General features: G+C 44.0%; 2 protein-coding genes across 3 annotated transcripts; both read right to left on the bottom strand.

Annotated features, from left to right (window-relative positions):
- Positions 1 to 2,436: 2,436 nt before the first annotated feature.
- LOC122879256 (claudin-1-like) lies at positions 2,437 to 7,779 on the bottom strand. Its single transcript, XM_044203161.1, has 6 exons — positions 7,623 to 7,779; positions 6,729 to 6,979; positions 4,705 to 4,869; positions 4,329 to 4,410; positions 4,115 to 4,228; positions 2,437 to 2,813 (listed from the first exon to the last, which is right to left on the bottom strand). Exons 2-6 carry the CDS (start codon positions 6,943 to 6,945, stop codon positions 2,717 to 2,719), a joined length of 675 nt encoding a protein of 224 aa, XP_044059096.1. The 5' UTR covers positions 6,946 to 6,979; positions 7,623 to 7,779; the 3' UTR covers positions 2,437 to 2,716.
- A 2,962-nt stretch (positions 7,780 to 10,741) lies between these two features.
- On the bottom strand, positions 10,742 to 17,522 carry LOC122879255 (presenilins-associated rhomboid-like protein, mitochondrial). Of its 2 annotated transcripts, none has more exons than XM_044203159.1 (10): positions 17,277 to 17,522; positions 16,209 to 16,425; positions 15,992 to 16,125; positions 14,564 to 14,612; positions 14,069 to 14,164; positions 13,826 to 13,975; positions 13,669 to 13,739; positions 12,498 to 12,599; positions 12,320 to 12,417; positions 10,742 to 11,712 (listed from the first exon to the last, which is right to left on the bottom strand). In XM_044203159.1, the coding sequence occupies exons 1-10, from the start codon at positions 17,505 to 17,507 to the stop codon at positions 11,589 to 11,591; spliced, it is 1,272 nt and encodes a 423-aa protein (XP_044059094.1). In that variant the 5' UTR covers positions 17,508 to 17,522; the 3' UTR covers positions 10,742 to 11,588. The 2 variants fall into 2 exon arrangements, with proteins under 2 accessions (XP_044059094.1, XP_044059095.1); XM_044203160.1 differs by having other exon boundaries at positions 15,992 to 16,132; positions 17,277 to 17,450.
- Between the last annotated feature and the right edge of the window lie 402 nt (positions 17,523 to 17,924).

Here is a 17,924-nt window from a genome sequence, read left to right on the forward strand (position 1 = left end):
TTATCTGAAAGCAGATCCTGATTTTACCTGAACTGGTTATTTTATTGCTTTTATGTATTTTATTTCTCTTGTTGTGAAGCACTTTGTACTTTGTTTTGATAAGTGCTCTGTAAATAAAGTTTTATTGTTATTATTAAACACAGACATGTACTTTCACTGGACACAAACGAAACCAAAGGATACGGGATTGTTTGTGTAAAATAAGTCGAGTCAGTATTCACTAACAGTGGGGCGTTAAGAGTAAAAACAACATTAGGATTTAGGCAGCGCAACATATTTATACATATTAATAAAATGATTAATATTATCAAAATTATTCATATGGATTAATAATTACGGGGCACCATCCTGGGATCAGGGACCATTAACCAAACGTGAAAACCGGCCTGAAAGGTGGCTGTCCACCTATAAATGCTGATATTTAAAGTCTCACATTAATAATAGTGGACAGTGGAGCTGTTGCTCGTCCAGCGAGTTAAGACTTTACCTGTGGGGGGTTAAAGTTCGCGTGGTGCGTCACCTGAAGCGACCGAAGCTACAGCGGAAAGGCAGCGAGCGCTCTGCTTTTAAGGAAGTGATGACGTCGTGGCTGGAGCGCCAGGATTTCCCACCTTTGGCGGCTCGTCCAGTAGAAATCCAGGGTTTGGATTCACTCTCGCACGCAGGTGTGACTAAGGGGGGTTTGAAAGGTGTTTCCATCTGACTCAACAGTGCGATGTGCATCCACCACACTGCACGGGCCGATACCAACGGACTGACGGAGGGAATAAATTCATGTATTCAGTTTCCCTCCGTGACGGAGTCGCACGTCGTGGAAAGTAAATTTGGGAATGTGAGGAAGCTGCAAGTCTTCCCGATGTGTCAACTAAAAGATATTACGATAACTTGAACAAACAGAGGGTAAAGTAGCTGTTAACGGTTCAAGTTAAAGGTTCAACATTTTGGGAAATATACTTATTTATCTGTGTGTTCAGTACAGAGCTGGAGTCAGATGGTTAGCCTAGCTTAGCATAAAGACTGGAAGCAGGGGGAAACAGCTAGCCTGGCCCTGTCTAGCCCCAGTTTGTGCTTCTCGTGTATTACCATTCGAGTCACAGCGCTAAGCATCTGATATTGTTTTTAAAAGTTCTGTATAAAATGTATTATTATTATATTGTTATTCTAAAAAATAAATACCTGCCGATCTTCGAAAAAAACTGTAGCACAATAAAAAGTATTTTTGACCCGTTTGCTATCCAGGTAGACGGAAAGGACAAATGACTTTGCTGTTTTTGACAGAAACAAGTGAGATAATTTACACACGATAGATCAGAGATTTATATCAAAATAAAAAAATACGGGAAAGGAACATTAATATATACCAAAACTACTGATAATAAAAATGTTAATTTTGGTTTTTGTACAAATTGAGCAAATGTAGCAGCGTTAATGATTCCACTAGCCATTATTACTACACATTTTATTTATTTTTAGCCACTGTTATTTAATCATTATGTTATTTGCTTTTCCCCACCTGGCTGCTCATAGTTAGGCTCCTGACAGTATGATGTGCGTTCAAATGTAAGTCACCGTAATTACCCGTTCGACTTGTAAATAATGGCATGTTAACATCTAAACTGGGAAACTTACATTTTTTTGAAAGCTCTGGTATATCTAACTTATGCTAAATAATACGAAACATTTTTGGGGGCTAATCGCGCCCCTGGTGTCGTGCTCATGGACGGCTGGTTTCCTGGTTGGAAAAACCGAGCCAATCAGAGCTTTTGTAGGCGGGATCATCTTCCTGTGCTCCGACATTAACAGATTTCTTCCGTCAACACGACAAACGAAACGCTAACTGCTCCTAACAACAAGAGTCGACATGCTAGCAGCTCTGCGAGGCCGTACTGGGCACAGTGCTGCTTTGAGCTAAATGCTAACACGCGTGGATGCTAACATGCTGATGTTTAGCTGGTATAACGTTTGTCCTCCATCCTTTAGCATTTGTTTAGCATGCTAACATTAGCTAATTAGCAGTAAACGCCAGCTGAGGCTGATGGGAACGCCGTCAGCTCTGCAGGTCAGAAACCAAAGCGTCGGACGGGTTAACACGTCGACCTGATGGTGGCGCTAGATGGCGTTATTACAGTTCATCCTGAGGGGAGCACGTTTCATCACAGTCCAGCAGCTGCTGACGTTTCAGTCAGGACCGACTGACAAGCATGGCTAAATTCTTCCGTTATTAATATTAGCTACGCTAATCCATAAATATAGTTGTCTAAACACCGACTGAACATGGTCGAACACCTGTCGGACATCTTTTCGGAGGAGAAGGCTGGTCTGTGGTCCGATGGCTCTGTCTGGAAGCGGAGAGGAAAACGTTCGCACTGATTCAGGAAACATTTATTTACAACGTGTCAAAACGAAACTGTTCACACACTGGAAAGCTCTGGGAAATGTTTTGAACTCTGACCCGATGAAATCCACTTTTTAATTTTTCCTTCTGGCAGACAGTGACATCAATAGTACAACACGTTCAGGCATAAATCAAAGGATGAGCGCCCTTCACAATAAAATTCAGTTAAAAAACATGTTTAATTTTGCGTTTAGAAAAAAAAAAAAAGTTCTTTAAAATCCAGCACGATCCTGAATTAGACGGCGATGCCGCCGCGCTCGGCCCTCGGCGTCCGCCCGGCCCCCCGGCGCTTCAGACAGGAAGCAGCAGTGCCGAGGAGGTTCAGACGTAGGCTTTGGAGCTGCTGCTGTCGGAGGCCGGCGCTGCTCTGTAGATGTTCTGTCCTCGGCTCGTTGTGGAGAAGTTGTATGAAAACTGCCTGCAGGAGAGAACGTGAGGCTTCTGAGCTGCTATTCGACAGCAAAAACACACAATCCAGTCTTCTAAAACATCAAAAGGAGTCATGTTTCTCTCCGTAACAATCCATCTTTGGTTGATCGCGCAGACATAAGCTTGCAGTGTATGTTTATCAGATAATAAGGATGTCCCGATCAAGTTTTTTCTTTAATATTGATTATCTGCTGACACTGAGCCTGATCTGATGCCTATATTTACGTAAATGTTGATCAAATATGTCTCTGACACGTTGTTTTATGAGTCTGTGGTGACCGGTGCTGTCCTGTACGCTGTTGCATGCTGGGGCAGCAGGCTGAGGGCAGCAGGCTGAGGGCAGCAGGCTGAGGGTAGCGGCCGCCAACAGACTCAACAAACTGACCCGTAAGGCCGGTGACATTGTGGGGGTGGAGCTGGACTCTCTGGCGGTGGTGTCAGAGAGGAGGATGCTGGGTAAACTACACGCCATCTTGGACAGCGTCTCCCACCCGCTCCATGACGCGCTGGTCAAACAAAGGAGCGCCTTCAGCGGAAGACTCATCCCCCCACAATGCACCACAGAGCGCCACAGGAAGTCATTCCTGCCTGTGGCCATCAGACTCTTTAACTCCTCCCTCTAAGTGTCAGTCTGTATGACCCGAAGTCACTAAACTGGACATTGATCATTAACATCTCTGCAATACTTGATATATTGTGCAATATTCTGTTTAATACTCCCGTGCAATATTAGTTTCCCATGTTAGTTTTTCTTATTTATTGTTATTGATATTATATACCTCTATTACTCTCGACAGTACATGCACCACTACTTATTACTTATATTATTACATTGTATTATTATACTGTATTATCATCATCAACCAGTAAACCCACCTGGTACTTAACGTATTTTCTGACCTGTTTTATAGTTTTATAGTGTATCATATTGTTTGCTAGTACTTCCTCCTGTGTGCACTGACGTAAAGGCGAGCTGCTGTAACACAGAGTTTCCCTTCGAGGATCAATAAAGTGTTTCTGATTCTGAAATAACTAAATCTGACACGGCTTGTTTTTCACAAACTCTCTTTATCCAAATGCTGAAAGTCCTGATTCAAAACTATAAAGTTGATCGGCTTAAATTATTGATCCGCTATTAAGGAAAGTTTAACTGGAGAACGTGACTCCTGAAACTGACGTCTCGCTCTGCTGGAGCTACAGAAACACTGGTTGCACAGTGGCGCCCCCATGTGGACAAACACCGGTACTACATGTAGTAGGATGCATTCCTGTGTGGTGCTGCGGGTTTACCGTGCAGGGGGGGCGGGGGAGGTCTTCCTGCAGGAGCAGCAGAGCATAGATCCTCCCAGTACGGCCAGACAGGAGGCCGCCCAGCCCAGATACAGACCAGTACCCAGCTCGAACCTGCAGCGGCATCACACACACACAGTGTTAGCGGCAGGAGTTCACACACACATCACACTGTAGAGGTGTGTGTGTGTGTGTGTGTGTGTGCGTGACTGACCTGACCCCTCCGTACAGCGGGTCGTAGAAGTCGTGGATGACTCTGGCAGCGTACCAGGAGACTGCCGTCAGCGTGAAGACACCTGAGGAGGAAACAGCTGCTCACACACTGAACACGAAACACATCCAGCCTCCCGAAAACACTCGCAGCTTGTTGTGTGTTATTAATATATAATAATATAAAGACGTACGGGGACACCAGCGGGTTTCAAAACAACCTTTCTCTCATCAGACTGGAGATGCTACAACATTTGTTATGTTATCAACTACTTTTGACATGCTATCAACATTTGTTACTGCTTTTTACGAACTACTTTTGATTTTTATTGAATATGCAAATGAACATTTCTACTGTAAAACCACTTCAGCTCACACACCGGACAGGATGAACAGGATTCCTCCGGTCAGGGCGATCTGGTCTTTGACGTGCTCCGAGGTTCTGCCGATCTTGGTGCACTTGAGTCCCAGCACAGAGACGATGACGGAGGCCAGGCCGAGCAGCAGGGACAGGATCATCAGAGCCCTGCAGGCCTGCAGGTGAGCTGGAGACCACCACAAACCAGGACGGAAAACACAATGTTTAAATTGCAAGCAGTGACGATCACACCCCCACGCATGTCGAGGCGTGCTGCAGCCGCTGTTCAACACAGCGCTGAATTGTGATGTGTTTTGGACACTGCTGGAGTTAAATGTCACTTCCTGTGTCCACTATGTGGCGCTAGACAACACACTTTATGCATCACGTTGAAGGACATCACGTGTAGACCACACCATGTAAATTCAATGTAAATCGGCTGATGTTTCTCACAGAAGGCTGACTTCCTGTTGCCAGTAGGTGGCGCTGTGACAATAACTGAATATTGTCACATAGATGTGTTCAGGGCGGGACTCTTATCATACATATGAAGTTTGGTTCAGATGGGACCATGTACAGTCGCGTTACAAACCACTTCCTGTTTCATGGCGAAACATCAAAATTTGCCGCCCTATAACAGCCACATGGTTCGACAAAAACTAAAGCTTTTGATAACTTTTCATCTGCAACCTGTTTTATGTGTGCTGACTAAATTTGAAGTGGATCAGATTAACGGTCTGGGACGAGCGTGTTAAAATATAACCCCTATAAATCGCCAAAAATATAAAAATGAATTCAAAATGGCCGACTTCCTGTTGGGTTTAGCTCACGCCACTGAGAGACTTTTTCGTTCGTCTTGGCATCTTACATGTGCCTCCCAAATTTCGTACATGTGGCTGAAACCGCAAGGAGGGGCTGAATTTTTGAAGGCTGACTTCCTGTTGCCAGTAGGTGGCGCTATGACTATGACTGAGTTTGGGGATGTGGATGTGTTCAGGCCTGGACTCTGATCCAGCATTTGGGGCAGCTGGGACAATGACAATAACTGAATATTGTCACATAGATGTGTTCAGGGTGGGACTCTTATCATACATATGAAGTTTGGTTCAGATGGGACCATGTACAGTCGCGTTACAAACCACTTCCTGTTTCATGGCGAAACATCGAAAATTCGCCGCCCCATAACAGCCACATGGTTCGACGACCACGCAAGCTTTGAGCAACTGTTCATTGTTAAGCTCTTTTATATACGTTGTCCAAGTTTGAAGAGGATCAGATTAACGGTCTGGGACGAGCTTGTTAAAAATGTAAATCGCCAAAGATACGAAAATGAATTCAAAATGGCCGACTTCCCGTCGGGTTTAGCTCACGTCACTGAGAGACTTTTTCGTTCGTCTTGGCATCTTACACGTGCCTCCCAAATTTCGTACATGTGGCTGAAACCGCAAGGAGGGGCTGAGTTCAGATTTCAAGCGGGGCGCTATAGAGCCATTTTGCCCCGCCCATTTACTGAAACCCATAAAACGTCACATTTTTCACCTGTCCCGCGCACCTTTAGCCCTAAAAAGAGGACGTTGTGACTCAGAGGAGGAGTGCGATTTTAAAACGTGAGTTAAATTAGTTAATTAACTTAAACCCTTCGTGCTATTTGTTCAATTTGAAGGGATTTTGAAGGTAATTAAGGACATTTTAATGTGTTTTCGGGACAGTTTAACAAGATTTTAAAGGGTAAAAAAAGAGCATTAAAGCCACCCATTAATTTATACCTTAAGAGGACTTAATAATTTTAATCAATGTTAAAACAGCTTTAATGTTATTTGGTAAATTATAAGGTATTTTTAGCCCTTAAAAGTTAATTCACGCAGAAAAATGATATAGATTACAATCATTTATCCTCCCAAAATCACATTAATAGCTTACTTACATCATTAATAACAGGTCAATTAATGGTATTTCTACACCTGATGAAACCGATTCATTAATTTAACTCCGGCACTTTCTACGTTTCCTGCGCGGCTGCGCGGTGACGGAGCGGCGAGCCCTCACCCGGCAGTCCCAGCACCGTCTTGAAGCTGCTGCACTGAACGGACCCCAGCGAGGTGGCGGCGCAGCTCATCCACAGGCCCTCAAACTGCCACTGGCTGCTGCTGACCGACTCCAGCTGGCTCCTCGTCTTCCACACCTGGGAGGAGGTGCAGCTGGACTGCAGGCACCAGGACACCACGCCCAAAAGCAGACCCACAACCTGCAGGCCCGCCGCCATGCTGCCGAACGTCCCCGCGCACACCTGGAAACACCTGGAAACACAGCAGGATGTCAACACCACCGGCCGGCTCTGAGAGTGACTGCTCTTTAACCACTAGGGGGGGCGGAGAGACCCCCTAAAAGCAGTTGTGGCTAACATGTTAGCATCCAGCAGACATGGTCCTCCCGCTGGCGGCAAGACCTCATAAATATATGGTTTCATTTAAAAAAGGTTTTATCAAACAAACGGGAGGAAACAGTGCGTTTGTTGGGGACTATTTTCAGCGGCGGATTAATCCACATTTAGTTTTCTCTCAGTCTCCGATTGGGTCGACAATAAGAAACAGCAGAACACCTCCGGCCTTAACTCTATTCTCAGCTCGTCACGTTTCCCTTCACGCAAACAGTGAACCAGGTTCGTGGTAAATATATTGGAACAGGTTGGCGAGGACCAATCGAATCCCGGCCCTGGTGGGTTAACCAATACAAACAGGATTAGAGAATGATGTCGTCTTCCGCTACCTTTCGCCTGGTCGACCAGTTTAACCGTGACAGTTTGATCAGTTCAGCTCCAGGTTTCAGTTAAATTCCACCTTTCCTGTTTTCGTTCACGCGCGTGCAACACATTAAAACCTGGAACGCATTCAGCGACCACGCGAGTCCTGTTCCCGGTAACGCAGCAGACCGGCTTCTTACCGTCAGCTCAGATTTGGAGGCCGAAGTGAAGGTTTTGGGGTCTCTGCGGTTGGTTCTTGTCTGCAGCTGTTTGTCAGGTTTGTTCCTGTGATGTGGGAGAGTCTCTGTGTGAACCTGATCTGGTCCTCTGAGGTCTGCTGGTCTTCAGGGTCGATGAACTCTGGCGGAGGCCAAACCGCCTCTGAACACACACACAATTATTGACACACGAGAATTACAGAGTTTCACCTCCAACTCGGTTTGCCGGTTTCAGGATCCTTAAAGTCGACTGACTCATCTAATACTTCATTTAATGAATCTGGAGGAAAAAATAACTAATATCTCTGAACAAACAACCGATCAACTGATATTTATTAAGTATGGATCTTTGTCATTACAGAAAAAAAACAAATCGAAGGGATCCGTATCAACATTGTTTGTTTTTGTTGTGTTTATATATATTTTAAAAAAAAACTATTGGCCAATATATTGATATTATCCCAAATATCGATATCAGTATCGGCTCTAAAAGTCCAGTATGGGTCGGCCTATAGAAAATGACAATATTATATCACAGATCATTAAAATGTTGTAGACCGAAAACTAAAACAACAGAGACGTTACTATATTCAGTGGTTCAGTACTTTATTTACTGTTAGCTAGTTTTAACTGCTTTATATACAGTTAGCTAGTTTTAACTAGTTTATACACAGTTAGCTAGTTTTAACTACTTTATTTACAGTTAGCTAGTTTTAACTAGTTTATACACAGTTAGCTAGGTTTAACTACTTTATTTACAGTTAGCTAGTTTTAACTACTTTATTTACAGTTAGCTAGTTTTAACTAGTTTATACACAGTTAGCTGGTTTTAACTACTTTATATACAGTTAGCTGGTTTTAACTACTTTATTTACAGTTAGCTAGTTTTAACTACTTTATATACAGTTAGCTGGTTTTAACTACTTTATTTACAGTTAGCTAGTTTTAACTACTTTATTTACAGTTAGCTAGTTTTAACTACTTTATATACAGTTAGCTAGTTTTAACTACTTTATATACAGTTAGCTGGTTTTAACTACTTTATTTACAGTTAGCTAGTTTTAACTAGTTTATACACAGTTAGCTGGTTTTAACTACTTTATATACAGTTAGCTAGTTTTAACTAGTTTATACACAGTTAGCTGGTTTTAACTACTTTATTTACAGTTAGCTGGTTTTAACTACTTTATTTACAGTTAGCTGGTTTTAACTACTTTATATACAGTTAGCTAGTTTTAACTGCTTTATATAAAGTTAGCTAGTTTTAACTACTTTATATACAGTTAGCTAGTTTTAACTACTTTATATACAGTTAGCTAGTTTTAACTACTGTATTTACAGTTAGCTAGTTTTAACTACTTTATATACAGTTAGCTAGTTTTAACTACTTTATTTACAGTTAGCTAGTTTTAACTACTTTATATACAGTTAGCTAGTTTTAACTGCTTTATATACAGTTAGCTAGTTTTAACTACTTTATATACAGTTAGCTGGTTTTAACTGCTTTATATACAGTTAGCTAGTTTTAACTACTTTATATACAGTTAGCTAACTACTTTATATGAAGTTAGCTAACAAACAAAAAACGTTCGGACACAAATCTGTTTTCGGTTTTTGGACTTTTCCCTAATCTTTGATTTTTAGTGAAACTTTGGATAATTTGAAGAGTTACTGAAAACCATGTGAGAAATTCAGAGGAAAATGTGTCTTTGGTGGAACTGCTAAAAACTCAAAGGCGTTTGAATTTGTTGGGTCTGTGTAATTAATATTATAAAGAGTACAGTGTAGACCTGCTCTGTAGGAAAAGCACAATGAGATAAAGATATAAAGCCCCAATTCCAACTTTTGACTTTAGTTTATCGATATATTCCTGTAGCTTTCAGGTAGCGTGCCTATTTCTGAAGCATTTTTCTGCTAAGTAACAAAAACACAGCACATCACTATATTTTATTTTAAACAGCAGGTGACTGTGGTTTAGGTATTCCTGGGGAAGGGGATAAAAAAGTCTAATCAAAACAGAGCTGAACTGAAAACTATTAAAGTTACACCAACAGTATAATCTGGAAGATGCTATAAAACTCTTACACACAGTAACTTTAAGAGCTTGTATTCTTTTAATATTGAAATATATTTATTTTCCTATGAACCCTGAGGACATGTACAGATTAGTGGTATATGAGTTTGGGCCGCATAAATAAAACTGATTGAACTTAATTGAGTTTTACTTCTTAAGTAAGTTTATTTTTAGCTGTTGATTCCAGTAAATGATCTAAATATGTATATATGTGCAGTAACATATATTTCCATTTATATTCTCCTCTAAATTCACTTTATTCATTTCTTCTGACATTGTTTTTTTTTTGTTTGCGCTCCATAAACGTTCCTTGTATCAGTATTTGTAGGAGTAGTGACAGTAATGACAGTATTATAATCAGGTCCACACACAGATCAACAAACAGACTAAACTCTGCTGTGTTTGTCTGTGTGACAGTTTGTGGACTTTAAACTCTCTCTCTGTTTATCAAACTGACTTCATGTTTGCGAGTCACAGTTAACTATTTGGCCCCAATTTATCGAACTGCTTCGAGAGAAAAATAAAAGTAAAAATCCTTCACTTTTCTTACGACTCAGAGACCCTGGAAGCCTGATCTCTTTAGTTATTTTACAGCAGAGATTTTCTGCATTTTGTGTTTTTTTTTCTGAGCTTTTCCTCACTGGTTTGAAGTGGGCGGGGCTCAGGTGGAGGAAGGTAACGTCGTGTATTTCTGTGCACCAATTGGGATTCAGCGACATTTGAATCAAAACATACTGACAGCTGTGTGTTCGTTTGTGGTCGATCAGATCTGATCAAAGCATCAACACAGTCCTGATGGAGCGAGCTGACGTTCTGTCTGTTAACCTCTTATAATCTATCTATACTCTAATACATAACATTTATTTCCAAACGTTAAGTTAGACTGTTGCTTATTTAGTCATAAGCTGCAGCCCTTTACGTTAACCTGACGGCGAGTCAACATTTCGGTGTCGGATTAACACGAAGGCTGCAGCGGCACAAGGTGAAACACACATTCACATGCAAACGCATCATCTCAACCACCGTCTCTTACGCACAAAATCAGTTTAATATGAATCTCTCAGTTGTAGCTAACAGGAATCCGGTCATTCAGTTTGTACATGTCAGATATCAGAGAACAGGCGGCAGAATTCACCCTCGCTGAAAATACAAAGTGTATCATATAACACTGCATTCATCATGAAGCAGAGCTTTATGTATGCAGCTGTCTGAACAGTCAGCGCGATCCCCACGGAGAGGCTACAGTCGACGCAGCGTCAGCATTTCACATCGTTTCAGTTTTATTTCAAACCAACAGACAGAAAGACGAGAGCGCGTCAGAAGAGAGCCGCTCACTAACTGCTGAACCAGACGGACTCTTATTTACATTTCTTACATATAACACCGAGCACGAGCTTTCATTAAAGCCTTAAATTAATCAATTAATCGACTAACGAGAGAATTTAACAAGTTTATCAAGTGAGAAGTTCAGTTTCATTTCTTTAGGAACTAAATTTTATTGGACGTTTTATTGGCTGAACAATGAGTTGAAAATAAAATAATAATTTTCAGTCCCAGGGTTGATTTCTGCTCCGTCTCCACGGCGACTACATAAAGCATGTGTTTGTCTCTACAGGAAAACAAAATGTGAACACAAACAGGCAAAAACACAAAACATCTCAATCATTCATGTCGATTATTTTTTTATAAATATGAATCAATATTTCAAATCCAGGTGTTGTCTGTGTGACATCACCAGCTGAAGTCACCGTGACGCCCACCTGCTTCCTGGTAACTAGTCCTGGGGAAGCCCAACGGTGCAGCGACACGTCTGTACATTCTATACATCTTTACATGGTTGTTTTTTTTCCCATCAGCCCCGGCGTTTCAGCGTCCTACAGGGAGCCTCCTCCGTCACCACCTCCGCCCGGCCCTCCTCCAGTTCTCAGGTCGTGCCAAAGCTTAACAAAAGGTTCTCGGTTCTTCCAGATCAACTCGTGACCAAACAGGATGTACCAGCTGGAGGAGACGAACAGAGAGCATGATGGGAAATGATTTCAGACTGTACCACCCGAGAAACGCTAACATTTATTCAACATGCGTAAAAACAATATTCAGAGCTTTTAAAAGACACAAAGACGGATTTAAAGTGTAACTGAAACGTTTCATCGTTCTGTTTGTGCTCCACCAATCGCAGCGCAGCAGACGTCATGGCAACAGCCGCGTATTACAGCACTAACTGGGCCGAGCCCGTCCTCGCTGCCGCCAGAAGAAATGAGCTCACTGTAATGAAGTATAATTAATATTAAGCTTCATGGACACATATTTAATTAACGAGGCTAATGATCAGACACGTGTCACCATCTGTCTGATGCATCTAATCAATGAAGACTGGGACAATAAATATCGGCCGACAACCCCGTCCACTAAACGTCTGCTGGCCGAACTGACCGAACGCTTCGCCCACGCCTAGACCCTGCTACGTCACGTTTAAAACGTCACCGACGATCAAAATAACGAGTCGCGTTCATCCGAGTTGTTTCTGTAGAAATAAATGAAAACGAACGTTAGGAAGGGAGTCCGGGGCGCAGAGCGGCTGCTGCGATTGGTCGAAACGGCGACTTACACTCCGAACAAGGCTCCTCCTAAATGAGCCGCGTGGTCAAAAAACTTCCACCCCAACACCACACCTGCTGTGTCCATGGCAACGATGGCCTTCAGAGCCTGCAGGCAGAGAGAGAGAGAGAGAGGATCAGTTAATGATGAAACAGTCAGACAGCTGAACCAGGCGAAGCGTGTCTTACGTTGGCAGCGGTGAAGGTGAACATGGGGAGGAAGATGATGGCCAGTTTGGCTTCTGGCATTTTGGTGCAAACAGCAGCCAGGACGGTCATGATGGCTCCCGACTGGAAACACACACAAACAAACTATATGAGACGAAGCAGTTACTAAGAAGCAGTGAGTGATGTAAAGAAATATTTACTTAATCTGTGAGTTGTGAGCAGCTCAAGTTGAAGATTTTAATCATTTTTAAAAGTCTGAAGACGTAAAACTATCCAGTATTTGTAGAAAAGGTTTCAGTCGTAGTCGTCTGGACGCTGTTTTCAGAATCAAGACGTTTCGGCTCCCATCCGGAAGTCATTCTCAATTGTGAAAATGGTCTGAGAACTCAGAAATTTAAGCTACTCTGTGTTACATAAGCCCCGCCCTCAGGAAGGAGTCTACCTGAGTATCTGTTGATTAGCTAGTTTCACCTGAAACTGACCTAATAGTTTCCAAGATGGCCCAGTAATCAGTAATCAGGCCTATTGTTTTCTGGCTGCACCTCCCTCATCACTGTTCAGTACCTGATTAGCATGTGATTGGCTTGACCACGGTGTTAATACACTGTGGTAAACTTTGGGCAGATTGAATCTCAGACCACCATTTCTGTTCAAAGAGGGGTTTTCTTTTTTCACAAAAATGGCTTCCTTGACTCGTCTTTCAAACCAACTCTTCTCTCTACTCAGAATCTCCACCTCGCTGTCTTCAAATGTGCGGTTTGTAGCTTTTAGATGCAAACGCACGGCGCTCTGCAATCCCGAGTTAGCGTGCCGTCTGTGCTGAAACTCAGGTAGACTCCTCCCTGAGGGCGGGGCTTAAGCAACACAGAGTAGCTTAAATTTCTGAGTTCTCAGACCATTTTCACAATTGAGAATGACTTCCGGATGGGAGCCGAAACGTCTTGATTGTGAAAACAGTGTCCAGACGACTACGACTGAAACCTTTTCTACGATAGAACACTCCTGGACGAATGAGGGACGACACCGTCTCATCCAGTATTTGACAAGAAAGAAGCAAAATAATCCAGTAATCACCGCAGAACCCCTGGCGGGTCCCGACCCAGAGGTTGGGAACCACCGCAGCACACTTCTCTTAAGTGAATTTCTATTTTTATTTCCAGAAAAATCAAAAAACCGAAATGTTGTTACTTACGGCTCCCAGAGACGGACCAAACCTCCCGGTGGCCATCTTGCACACGTAACTGACAAACGAAGAAACGACCCCTGAACAAACGAAAAACAAAGCCAGCGTGAACACAGACTCTACATCGCCGCACTTCACCAACGCGTGGCGTGTCCTGGTGCCGTACCTGCGGACAGGTACACGGCCACGAACTGCTCCCTGCCCAGCATGGAGACGGCGCTGGTGGAGAAGCTCCAGAGGACGTACATGTTGGCCGCCATGTGGAAGAAAGAGAAGTGGCTGAATGTGGAGAGAAGCATCGGAGAGCAGAGCGTCTCTGCAGGACGAACACAGACGGTTAGTTTGTCGGCTCAATCGGACACATTTGACCTTAAAACAGCAGCTCTTGCGAGCGGACGGACGGACTCACTGGAGGCGGGGTTGGCGGTGAAGTACTTGATCATGGAGCGCTGCAGAGACGGTACTCTCCAACAGCAGAACACGATGGCGTTAGCAGCAATGATCCCTGGGAAAAACAACAACAACACAGAGACAGCGGGGTCAGGATTATTGTGATAAAGTTTAATAAGGATGTAAACGCGTTCGTCTGTAACGTTTCTGTTTCGTATGAATCTTAATGTGAAAGAGTTATGGAGTTATGGCGATATGACGGTTTATACCGTGCGGCGGTAGAAATGCGTCCGCCGGTAGAGATTCGGCTGTCCCTTCCTGTCCCTGCTGTATATTCTCACGTGATCTCGTGACTCCGGCAAGGTAACGTGATTTTGGGCAGCGGGACTGCTTGCCGCCCGTAACGTGACGTGAAAGTGACAGCCGGTGGCGGCGATGCACCGCTCGCGCTGGTTTTCCAGCCGCCGCGGAGGTGATGTGTGTGTGTGTGTGTGTGTGTGTGTGTGTGTGTCACCTGTTACCGTCCTCTGACCCTCGCTCAAGCTGTGCCACCACTGGTTGATCTGAAACACAAACAGCCAATCAGGGCTCAAACTGTGAACACCGTTATAATCTCAATCAGTCGGGGAAGCTGCCGATTGCTCCGCTTTCGGCGTCGAAAGCTCAGACTGGCGGTTCAGCGCGGACGGGGACAACGACGGCGTGGCCCATAAAGACAACTTCCTGTCTCCTCTGATCATTTTAAATGTCACTACAGCTGATGTCATCAGTCTGGATTCACGATTCTGTCAGACGACTTCATGATCATAAAATCACTCCTACTGATCACCTGATTAACAGACGTCTTCAGAGAGGACAGAAAAATGAAATGCGCACCAGTACGAACGACCGACCAGACGCCCCCGAGACCATTAGAGACCAGTTAGAAGACACTGACACAGTTGGCAGATGAAAGATCGCAGTTTGCAGTTTAAACCCTTAAAGCGTTTGCAACCGTTTTGCATTTCTACTCGTGTTTTTCAGACATCGTAAAACGTGTTATTATTCTAATCCAGCCAGAATCTGAGGGGCCTGAACACACAAGAGGACCTCAGACCATCACGTCTGCGAGCCACGAGGCCGACCTGCGATGATCCGACGTTTCTCCCGGGGGGGTACCTAGGTTTTTTAAGAAAAACTTTTGCTTTGTTAAAGAGCGATCGTAAATATGCAAAAGAGAAAACAAGACAGTTAAAGTGAACAATAACTGGTTTCCTTTTTTAGAAAAATCTACATTTTTATTGCTTAAATTGAACACGATACAGATCTGAACACGTTCAGTGCCTTTAAGCGTCGCGTTACATTCTGGGTTTTAAAGGAAACATTAAAAAGGTTCATATGCTGAAGTTTGAGAACTACAAGTTTCAGCCGGACTACAGCTCTACTGTCTTCTTCTTCGTGGCTTCTGCAGGAAGCAGAAACCAGCGCACAGGAAGTGTGACATCATCGTAATGGTAACATGAATGCAGCTCCGGCTTCCACAGACCGACCGCAGCATTTTAGTTCCTGTGGTTAATAACTCGGGGACGCCATAACTAGCCGCCGCGCCGATTTACGTGGTTAACGGGCCGTGACGTGCGGCCATAACGAACGCAGCCGACAGCCTCCACCGGCCTCCGTGTGTCGGGACGCAGAGACTAACGTCAGGCTTTCTGCTGAGAGGCTGAAGCGTCGTGGTCGGCTGGTTCGGCTTCACAACAGACGCAGAGTTTTCACGGACACTTCCTGTCTCTGCGCCGCTCGCCGTTTCCTGCTCCGAACGCCTCCGATCACGTATGTAATTATATGGATTAAACGAAGAGTCGATGCAAATCATCTGACTTTTAGGAATCGCTTCGGGCCTAGCGCACACCTGAACCTGCGACAGAAGCGCCTGACGCCGGAGCCGTGACACGGGACTCACCTCTTTGCGGAGGTCTCCTCGTTTCTGAGGCCGCATCTTCTCCAGCCAATCAGCTCGGATCTCGTCAAAGTAACTCTGGACTCGAGACTTGAGGGACTCGTACTGCCAGATGGCCGCCGAGCCGAAGGAGCAGCCTGTAAACTGACATGGAGTTAACACCTGTCCGTGACACCGCCGGTGATGTCATCTCCTACGCCAACAGGTAAGCATCACCTACCCCCACGGTGAAGACGAGCGGCCTGACGAGCCGGCCGAAGGCCCGGGGGGAGCTGGGCGGAGCCTGCTGGTCGCAGTGGGGGGTGGAGGTCCGACGGGGGACCGCAGCCTCGGAGGACTCTGCGTGGGGGGGTCCCAGCTCCGATTCCACCTTCTTGGTTTCTGGTTTCCTGGCGGCTTTCCTGAAGCCGCATCTCTGCTGAAAGCTGTGAGGCCACCTGCAGGACAGACACAGAACTTCAACACCAGACAGACCACCTGGGAAGACCTGAGCCCCCTTCACAAAACCCCCCCAGGCTAAAAGTGCCAAGAAACGTGAAGTACGTGCGGTAAGAAACGGACAGACAAACTGTAAGTAAAATGTGTTTTACATAAAGAAAGAAAGAAACTGATGTATTACATGCAATGCAGAATTCATTTAAAGGCATGAGGAATTAATAATTTGTTGTGGACAACATTGTGTAGTGTATAACGTTTCCACTAACTCACCAAATCAAACAAATTACACGATTTTTGAAGGGAGTCTGGTGACTTCCTCTCCGGGCGACACGGGAGTATATTATTAGCAGTTATTGTTAACTGCATTTGTCAAATTTGGCATGTTTACAGTCACAAACACCTGCTGCTTATCTTGTCCGGTAAGACACAGGATTTATGTGAATACAGCCAATCACAAATACTGTGTTTTTATTGAAACTGCTGGGCGCCATTTTAAGCGTTTACAGTGTAAAAACACGATATTTTTACATCATAAAAACAGCGGACGCATATTAAACGGGGTGATATTACACTCACAGCTGCTGACAGAGACACAACTGAACTAACACCAATATTTATCTATATTTTAACAGGAAACAGATTATTAAAATTACTACAATACGTAGACAAATCAAAAACAGTCCCGAAACAAACAGCCGTTAGCTCTGTTAGCTACCCAGCTAGCGTTAGCCAGCTAACACCCAGTTAAACCTAACCGTCCTCGAGTGCTAACAAAGCTAACTCCGAGCAGCGGAGCTCTGTCTGTCTGTAAGCCGGAATAGGCTGTCTCCCTCCGGCTGCGGTGACTGACCTGCCTCCCCTCACGGAGCTCCGTAAAACATCGTCTCCGGCCAGTCTGAGCAGAACGGAGCAGCTCCTCCACGCCATGGTGGAGCCCGATGACCCCCGGCAGGTCGATCATTACCGGGTCAACACGGAGCTCCGGGAGCCGACCGGAGGAGTGACAGCGCCACCTGGAGGGCAGCGGCGGACACGGCACACCTGGAATAACAAAACAACACGAGCCACAGCTTCCGCCCATGACTTTCAAAGTAAAACACTGTCACATTAATCAACTATTTTACCTTTTTTTATATACAAGAGTTAATGTAAAGAACAATCAGGGGTATAGTCGTAAAATTCAATCTAAAACACAATTATTTAACATTATCAAGGCCTTGTAGTGTTAAAGCTTTCGTTTCAATCATAAGCATTTTTAAAATCCGTTTTACTTTTGTTTTCTTTCTGTTTTTGGTAGTTTGTGACATACATTTAATATCTTAATTGTTTCTTTGTTGTTGTTTATTATGACTAGTAATCTGTTATTAGCCGAGGGTATCATTACAGATTAGTTTAGGCTACAAATGTTGTGATATCTTACATTCATGCTCATTCTATACTACATATCTGCCCCTGAAACATGTTGTAAAATGACTATCATTTGGTATTGTTTGTTAGT

The sequence above is a fragment of the Siniperca chuatsi genome, linkage group LG7, assembly GCF_020085105.1.
Source record: "Siniperca chuatsi isolate FFG_IHB_CAS linkage group LG7, ASM2008510v1, whole genome shotgun sequence".
In the NCBI taxonomy this organism is placed as follows: domain Eukaryota; kingdom Metazoa; phylum Chordata; class Actinopteri; order Centrarchiformes; family Sinipercidae; genus Siniperca; species Siniperca chuatsi.